At 43.8% G+C, this 9,488-nt stretch overlaps 1 protein-coding gene across 3 annotated transcripts in view; it reads left to right on the forward strand.

Moving 5' to 3' along the window:
• Window positions 1-8,766, forward strand: part of KIAA1328 (KIAA1328 ortholog) — a 212,626-nt gene extending 203,860 nt beyond the window's left edge. For 2 of the 3 annotated variants that reach the window (XM_090037615.1, XM_090037617.1), the window contains one exon: window positions 5,125-8,766. In XM_090037615.1, the coding sequence (XP_089893741.1) occupies window positions 5,125-5,338 (214 nt within the window). In that variant the 3' untranslated portion in view covers window positions 5,339-8,766. The remainder of the gene's footprint in view (window positions 1-5,124) is intronic. The other variant, XM_090037618.1, reaches the window with a different exon arrangement.
• The last annotated feature ends 722 nt before the right edge of the window (window positions 8,767-9,488 follow it).

Consider the following 9,488-nt stretch of genomic DNA (forward strand, 5'->3'; position numbering starts at 1 on the left):
TAAACCAGCATCTTCCCCTTGTTCACTGTCTTTTTTACTTCCTGACCCAGGTCCTCCTTCACTCCTTGAACCCGTAAGTGCGAAGGCTAAAATCTTGCAAATGCACGTCTCCTGTTTCAGTATCTTGGGAGTTAGCAGCTGGGGATGCCTGGCGCTCTCATCATTTCGTATCTAATTTGTTTAAATCCCTCAACATCCAGCTTTCCCATGCACCTGCTCATATCTTCACTGCAGAGTTAGCCCAAGCTCTCGCCTAGGTGCTGTTCTGTCTCTTCTTTTCACCCAGTCACACAAATGGCTCACTCGCGCTCCATGGTACCTGCAACCAGCGCGAGCTGGCCTGTCTGGGGGAATGGATTAGAGCCTGTATTCCACTTTCACTGAAGCTGATTACCTGCCCTCTTTGTCAGTGAAATCACTCAAGTGCCAGTTGTCCTCCAATGCTTTCTCACAATTCACTGGGACATAATAGAGCAACTTAGCTTGCTGCAGCCCAATGCCCCCAGCGAAGCACAGTGTTTGAGGGGAGGCAGAGCACTCAGCGTTTTGCATTGGAGTTAATTATTGGCTATTGAATCTATCCAAAGGTGCCTTTTATTCCCCCTCTTCTGCTAAATTACTTTGACATACCAAATGGCAAATGCCAGAGCTATATAACCTCCACCCAGTTCAGTTTCCCTCTCTGTAAAATGGACCCATCACCTCTATCCCAGAAGTGTTGCTGGCTGCATTTAGCATCTATAAAGTTCTTGGAGACGGATGCTGCTCTAGGAATACAAAGTGGTAGTTTAGTATCGTGCCTCCATATCAAAGCCTGCTGGAATCCAAAGGCAGTTCATGTAACATTAGTAAATCACTGGGAGCTTTATGTTGAAAATTCAAACGAAAGAATAAAAATAAACTTTTTATTTCATTGGGCATTGCAGTTAAATAAAAGTAAACCTATACAGCTACTAATCTTTGATACCATATTGCCGGTGTGCTTCGTTGATATGCCATCGCCTTGCAGAAAAGGCGCACTGTGTGTTTTCTAGACATTTATGGTCAAAGAATAAATTTTCAGAGACTGTAAATGAAAAGATATCTGAACATGATGATCAAATAATATCTGACACTGCTTGTTTAAGGAAATATACATATATCTCGCTGCTGGAGTGTTTATGACTCTAATAAATCTAGTTATTTTTCCTAGTGGGGAAATTCCTAGTGGCTCCTCCAAATACCGAAGTTGTTTGTGATTGCTCTGTTTTCTGCAGATGGGAGCAGATGATTTTATTAGTTAAACTGTACGGTGCAATACCAAACCATCATATAGCTAACTGTATAAGTTATAAATTGCACTGTGTACTTACAATATTCTGCGTTGTGCTGGCAATGGCTGACAGCTCCACATTAACAGTGCAAAGTCGTATTCCAGTATCTAAACACATTTATTGGTTTAGTCCATCAGAAGGCAAGGGTGCTGTGGAGTTGCTGGTCCACAACTATAGTGGTTTTCATATGTCATCATGTTTCCAGGACCTGCTAGGTTTGGGGTGTCACATTCCCCAAACTATGCCTGTTTCTCAGGAACTGTGTGAGAATCTGGGCGGAGGTTTGTATAGTCTGTCCCTGGTGACCCTCACCCCTGCATTGTAAATGAGAGAACCAGTTGTTCCTGGAGAGTCCTACATCTCTGCATATCAGTTGTGAGATCCTTTTCTATTACAGCTTGGTTTGAAATCCAGCGCAATGTAAAACACACTGGAGCAAGAGTCTTGCTGGCCCGAAAGGAGGCAGAGGTGAGGGTAAGGGAGACCGACCGCTTCCCCTGCTTGAGCAGCTGCTCTGCTTTTTGTTCCCTGTCCTGTGCCCCTATCCAATCTGCTACTTTGTTTTCTGCTCCCTTCCCTATCTACCTTCGCATTGCCCTTCCCCATCCTGGTCTGCCACGTGCAGATGCTTCCTATGTGTGGCCACGCAGGTTAGCCATCCCTGTTGTAGACTGAATCAGAGATGCATAAACTTCCATGAACAAGGGCAGACGTAGCAAGCTCTTGCTCATGAAAACTTATGCATCACTGATTCAGTTAGTCTTTAAGGTGCAGCTCTACCCTGCCTTCTGCCTGACCTCAGACTAACGTAGCCAGCTGCCTCTCTCTGTTCTTGGGTTTTGTTCAGACACCTACAAGTCAGGAGATTTGGAGTTAAGGTTATTCGGCCAGTGCTGTTCCTTTCACGTTGCACATAGATTTACCGATGGAAAGGGTTTGCTCTTTCCTGTGCCAGTAGTAACGCTGTGCACTGTTGGTGAGTGACATTTGGAAGAGCAACTTTGTTTGAAATTTTCCTGGCTTTTGAGCGCTGCTTCCGGCGGCTGTTGACGTTGTGCCGAACTACCATGCCACGCAAATAATAATGACCTCCGTTTTGCTGCTGCTTTTAACTAAGAACATAGCAGCACTAGATAGGTCTTCTGTCAAGGAGGATATACCTCGGGACCTCAGGAATTTGACAGTACCCCTTTAAATATTCGGATACAAAAAATGGTGAGAAAATTGGCTATGCGGTGTTCGCACCTTCCTAGATCAACTCTGCTGCCTCCAGCCAGATGCAGTCTGATGTCACCTAGACAAACCAGGGCAAACTATTATCATGGGATTAAACACTAAATACCTGCGAGGAGCATTCTCTTCCATCAGATAGTGCTCTGTTAGCAGAGTTCGTTCATTTTATTGCATATATAACTGTGGTGTCAAATAGACTGATTTGCAACAGCTGGTCTTTTAAATAATCTTTGCTATTTGCTGCTCTTGTAATCTGCCAAATCATTTAGCCTTCCTGATAGCAAAAATGCTGTAAAACTTAGATAAACTTGCAGAAGAAATTAGCTCCGAGGTGCTGCCGAAATGTAGGGGTGGCATGTTCACTATATAAATGTACTTAGAAGCCTCGTTCTTCCCCCTCCCCCCGCCTCCCCAGAACCTAATCTGTGATTGAATGTGGCTGCCGGAAAAATTGAAATTTTGTGATAGCACCACAGCCGGGGAGATAAGCGTTTGTACGGTAGGCTGGATTAATCTGGAAGGGAGTTTCAGGTGTGGCTCATGAAAACAGCTTGTGTTAAGAGGTTTTCTCTAGGCCACATCTGTGTTGGCGTGTCCGGTCCAAGGCATCCCATCTGCATAAAGTTCATCTCCGGACAGTTTGGAACAATATCCTGAGTTGTGACCAGGTGCCTCCATTATAGGGAGTCCAACTTGAGACAGCCGAAAGGGGTCCAGCTTGCAGAGGACAAATGCTCAGCACTTGTGTAAGACTTAGGCTTCTTTTATAACGGGTCCTGAGTCAGACCCCAAATTCACTTGTAATACCTGAAACTTTGACCAGGGTATCTACAAAGTGCCATGTTAGTGAGAGCTGTCAGTCACTTAAATGATCAAGTTCAAATGAACAGAAAATCTCTTTCCCTCTCTTTTGTTACATTTGTTGGGCTTTGTTGGAGCAGATTTCAAGAGGCAGGTCTAGAAAGGCTGAAACGTGAGCAAGAAAGTCTCAAAATGGATTGAGAAAATGCAAGCTAATACATTAAGGGAAAAACCAGCCTATGGAAACCGAACCAGAGTAAGAGCACTGAAGTGCAAAACCTCACTGACTTAGAAGTCAGAGTGGCCAGCAGGTAGGAAGAAGCCATAAAAATGATCAAAGACAATGAAAAGATTAACATAATCCAGTACACCTAGTGTTTAAAAGAACTGCAGCCATTGCCATCACAGTCAGCGTCTCCCTGTTGTTAACACTGTTAATTCCTCAGCATTCATGTCGTACTTCGATATTGCAGGCACTTTTGCGAGCTAACTGGGGAAAGGCTGGCCCTTGAAACGGCATCGTATACAGCATGCACTATCGTAGGTTGGCGAAGAAAGAACTGAAATTAGACGGTGCGGTTTGTGTCTCGGGGTGTAGGAGACCCACGTACTACCGCTAATTTGCTTAGGTGTCTTGCAACTCAGGCAACAAGTTCTGCAGCAGATTCTACAGCTGGAAAATATTTAGGACCCTGCTAATATCTTACCTTTATAAAGTGCTTTGAGGATTTACAAATGCAAGTGTAAGTGTGTATTAACTATTGACTATATATAGTTATCCGAGTGCTGGGATTAGCCAAGCAGTGACCAGCACTAACAATGTGGAACAAAGGGAGCCTTGGGCTGAAGCTGCTTGAGTTGAAATCTGTTTAGCTGGGGAGCAGTCTCCCAAGGGAAGTGGTAGAAGCTGTATTTCGTGAGACAATCAAAACCATACAGGAGCTACGAATAATAATAATAAAAAAAAAAATACTGTAATGATCCCTTCTGCACTGGTATTTATATTAAGGCTCATCGCGTGTGAGTGTTAATAGGAAAGCTCTGTCTGACCCGCCTAGAGTAACTGCCGTGGCTCCGTATGTGTTGCTGCTCTGTATACGTTGTCATGCAGCTTCTCCCCATCTGCGCTCAAAGCTAAAAGGACAGCTTGAGTAATGGTTAGTATCTTTTGCCTTCTCTTTTGCTGCCTGAAGTGTTGATTTTGTATTACCGTACCTAGATTATATACCTCCGGTGCTTCAACTCTGCCCAGATTCCAGATACTGCAAAGAGATTTATAAGAAACATGGGTATTTTGTAATGTCAAAAATAAAGGTGCTTGCTGTTTTCAAATCCCTGGGAACAGAAATCAAGTGCAGAGCCTATTCAAACAAAGGCAATGCGTTTCTAAGTCATTTTAGCATTCCCTATGAGGGTCTGTCCTACACTCAGTCTGAATATTGGACTGTCATGCCTTTGAGCTGTTCTCTCCTGAATTTCTGGACTGCGAATGAGAGACTATCCAATTCAAATAGAAAACCTGGTGAGACTGACAAGTGAAAAGCAGGTATTCTCAAACTACAGTAAACTGCCCACTGAAACCTTTCCTGCTGCTTCTTCACGAGGTCTGCATGGAAGCCCATCCTAGGCATACAGGGCAAGGTCTCTTCTTCCCCCATCAGCACTGTCCCACATATCTCACTTAAGTTGGAGCTTGAGAGTTCGGACCCTTCAGTCCAGCGTGTATTTGATGCTGAAGTGCTTAACACGATTTCTTTTGCATGGTGTGTTTCCCCAGGTATGAAGACTCCCTGCTTGGCCTGGTGGAAGCAGTGAGCCCAGTTTGCAATCCGGGACAGCGCTACCGAGAGTCTCCCGACTGCAACAAAGCACATGCACCTCGTCACGGGAGCCACCGAAAACCCACATGGTACCAAGGCCCCTTTGATGTCAGAAGCCGAGCGGACGATCTAGAGGAGAGCCAGCTCCTAGAAGAGATATTCTTTATTTGACAAGGCTCATTCCTCCACAGCCACTTTGTAGATTTTTTTAGGACCTTTTTACTCCCGTTTCTGCAGTGGGTTTGTTTATGCAGCAAAGTATCATTTTTTAAATTATATGATTGGCAAGTAATTGTCTCCTCCCTCTAGGAATGAGCACGGTAGCTTCCTGTTTCATTTAAAAATGAATAATAATCATGTTGCAAGAACAACGGTGTTTGGCGAGTCCAGTCAGAAGGTGCTAGTAAGGGCTTTTATCCTCTTTTTTTTTTGGAAACCAAAACTTCAGTGTGCCAAGCAATTATTCTAAAATATAATTTAAAATAAAAGCCCACAACATTTTGGATTCGATTGAAGTCATAGTTTAGTCAGCCTCATATCAGGAGTATATTTCATTATCGATTTTTAGCTGTAAAGTGGTTTGCAAGAGCTGCGTAACACAAGAACCGCTGCATTTCAATTAGATTATTTTCTAATTACAAAGCAACCTGTTTAAAAACCTAGCATATTACAAAGGTACAAGCACTTTAATACTTTTCTCGGTGATTCTGCCATCTAACATCGCCTTCAGCATTCTGGTATTTACCATGCTGAGATCTTAGGGGGGTTTCTCCCCAGCTCAGCTCTACGGTGTCTAATAACGCTAATAGATGTTGCAGGGTTAATGCACTATGCATCCTTTTGAAAAATGCTCCTACTTAAATCAGTGCTATTTAACAGAGGAGATATGCAGGGAAACATAACCCTTATATAGCTAAATATAAGCAGCCATTGTAGTGGTTCAAACTTTATTTGATGTCCCCTTAAAAATGAGATATGTAGTAGTCATAGGGTAAGAAAAGTGTTCTGACATTTTCACCAACTTGCACTATTTTGATACCATATCCAGGCCTGTTGTAAATAAGACAAATCAGTAATTATTTCCACTAGCAGCTTGGAATGCACAAGTCCCTGCCGGCTTTAATTATTCATGCTGTATCTATTTCAGTTTATTTAAATGCACTCCCATCTACTGCATGCACTAGGTTATTTAAAGAAATGTGCAGAATTGGTAAAAATGACTGCAGATTAGAGGATTAATGGTCATTTTCTGCACAACCCAGTGTTCATATTTTATTGTAACAGTAGCCACCGGCATGTGCTCCTAGAAATATAAGGCTAAAATACTCATCTCGCCAGTAAAATTGCAGCGAGGGAAAGGTAGAATCGCATCAGCCCAGACGAGTTCTAGGCCATTGGTTCCCAGCTGGGTATGTGGCCCAGAACTGGTTCGTGACTAGTTCTCCAGTCATTCCTCCTTGTCTTAATGGTGATGCACATCTGTACTGATCCCCGGTGCACCATGCTTTCCCACCTCCGAATTGCTCATGCGTGGATGAACCCGTGAAGGTACCACGTTCTCAGATGGCCATGCACGACTCGGTGTGCTTCTCTGCTCAGAGAATGTACCATGCTGTGTTCAGAGCATGCATCTGCTGGGGGCAAAAAAGAAAGGGTGGAAGCTACATGTTGGATGAAAGAAAAAGCCATTTCTGGGATGTACAGGGCAGGCAGGAACCCTGAGCTGTCTCTGGCAGAGGAGGGCTGGCAGCTGGACAGCAGCGCCATGGGGTATGCGTGTTTTTGGGACAGCTCGTAGCAGCAGGACTTTGATAGCAATGATATGAAAAGGGAGAAGAGAGGGAAACGGCATACCCTGAATTATTCTGGGCTGTTTATCTGGTCCAGTGTTACTTGACAGGTTGGATAATGTCATTTTCTTGCATCGTGGCTGAATTTTAACAGTAGGTTGGAAGACTGAGGCCAGAAGAAGGAAGAGCAGCTGAAGCTGCCCCCTCTCCAAAATCAAAGTACACCGATTTCTTCCCACCCCTCTCTACAGAGATTCTGGGCCTTTCCCAGTATTCACCCTCATCTGAAGCGGCTGGCAGACTGGCTCCAGGTGGCAAAGCCTGCTATGATCTCCCACGGCCGTGACATGCACCCAACCATCAGAGTGAAGAAACTCTCTCCTGCTCTTCATGTTTCTGCTGTCAAAACACAGTTGAGCAAATTCTGTTTTGGGGCAAGAAAAAAAGGGAAGCAGGTGTTTAGGGAAAACGAGGAGGAAATAGGAAACAGGATACAAGTTTAGGTTTGCGGTTTTTGTGGTTTGTGTTAATTTTTTTTCAAGTTTGATTTTTTTTTTTTTTGAAAGAACCACTTTTCTGGGTGTAAAACAAACATTTATCTTCATGTTGTAATCTTTTCCTTTAATGGGCTTTTTTTTTAATAAGCACTAACAGACCTGTGGAAATAGCAAAAAACTCGTGAACGGTGCCTTTGTGTACACATTCCAGAGGGGGGTACCGGGCTTTCCGGTTCCTTGTGGGTGCCAATATTTAACTGCTCGTAAGATTTTTGACAGTCTGTTTCACCCAGTAACTATTCTGAGTCTGACGGTGTTTGTCTTGGGTCTGTATTTTGGTCAGAAATGCATTTTTAGAAGGATACTGTCAGGGTTTTCAGCCTCCAAATTTGATCCACTCTTGATCTGTAGAACCTATATATATATATATATATATTCATCCTGTATGTTGTAGCAACAAATCCTGGAGCGAAGAGGTTTAAAACGGCCTACTGGGGGAAGACCTCCAGTTGCTGAACCAAATAAAGACAAACCGAACAAGATCCAGACAAAAACCCACTTTTAAACACTTCTCGTGCTGGCTCAATTGCTGCGCTTATCAGCAGTATGCGAGGAACAGTGTTTAGCAGTCAGTGCAAGTAAAGATATTTTGCCATGAGGCACTACAAAGTTGAAGTTATTAAAACATTTATAGCCTTAGAAAAAAAAATCAATGGTTGTCAAATAAGAAAGGACAAAATCAGGAGTTGGGGTTGGGAGGAGAATTATTTTCCATCTGCCAAAACAATGGAGGAAATGCAAAAATTAAACTAGCAAAAGCAATCACTTGACAGTGTCCTTTTAAGTTTAAACTCCTATATTAGGAATCCCCACAGGGGAGTTACTCCAGTCATAGACAACTTGTCCAGAGTGCTCACAGACAATGTGCTTCAGCAATATATAAGGCCATGTCTTATGGGAACCTGGTGAAGTAACACTTCTCCTGCTAGGGTTACTCTCTAGACCTTCTTGTAGTTTGTATTCTTCCTAAATCACTTGTGTACACATGCGCATGTGCATGCGCACACACATGCACACACCACACACGATGTGTGTGTACACATCCATACACGTGTGCACACACCCCTGCACCTACACCCATGAAGTGTGCCTGTTGTGTTAGCACTCTCATGCACTCTTGTGATCAGCGGATCCTTAAAGTGACATTTTCTTTCTATTTTTCTAACCTCTCTGGTTCCAGTGGTGAATCCTGTCCTAAACCTGAGGATATATTTGTATACATGTGTGAGGTTTTAATTTAATAAATTATCTGAGTTTTTTTTTTTGTTCTCGTTTTATCTTTCAGACCACCAGTTGTTGCATTTTCTCCTTTGTTCTTTCTGTTTGGGGCATAGCAGTCGATGCTGAGGGACACAGGGCTCTGTACCAAGGTGGCGGTAGATCTCTGTCAGGTTGAATACCGCTGCTGAGGAGGTAGCTGCCCACCTACTTGTGGGACCTTTCAGCACGGACCAGTAGCTGCAAGATGGCTTTCCCCTCTTATTCTTCCAGAGTTTGCAGTGAACGAGAGCCAGCCATACAGCTCTTCTCACTCCGGGCCACTCACCTACACAGTCCTATAAGAACTAATCACCACCCTCTCCAGCATGTTTGTGAGTTCCCTTGGGAGGCTGTGGGGATTGATGGACTGAGATGCCATCTGTGCTCTTGATACCCAGCTCTTTCCTCAGCTAGTCCATATGGCTTTCCTTCCCCTCGTTTTCAGTTTGTTAAACTCTCCCTGGGTCCTGCTGAGCTTCTCTCTTGCTTCTAGGTTTGCAGATGGGAGCTATTGCTAGAAACATTTTCAGCTTTTCCACCCAGTACGTCCTTCTCTCCCTGGTGCTACCCCATGTGTTAACCACATCAAGGAGAGAAGGCAATAATATGGCCTGCCTAGATGATGCTTCTAAATAGGAGGCTCTGATCTACATGCCAGCTCCTAAACCACTTGCCAGCACAGCCCCAGGTGACTAGTTGGAAAATGGTAAAAGG

Source organism: Crocodylus siamensis, chromosome 3 (assembly GCF_052110815.1).
Source record: "Crocodylus siamensis isolate JL-2025a chromosome 3, ASM5211081v1, whole genome shotgun sequence".
NCBI classification, from domain to species: Eukaryota; Metazoa; Chordata; order Crocodylia; family Crocodylidae; genus Crocodylus; species Crocodylus siamensis.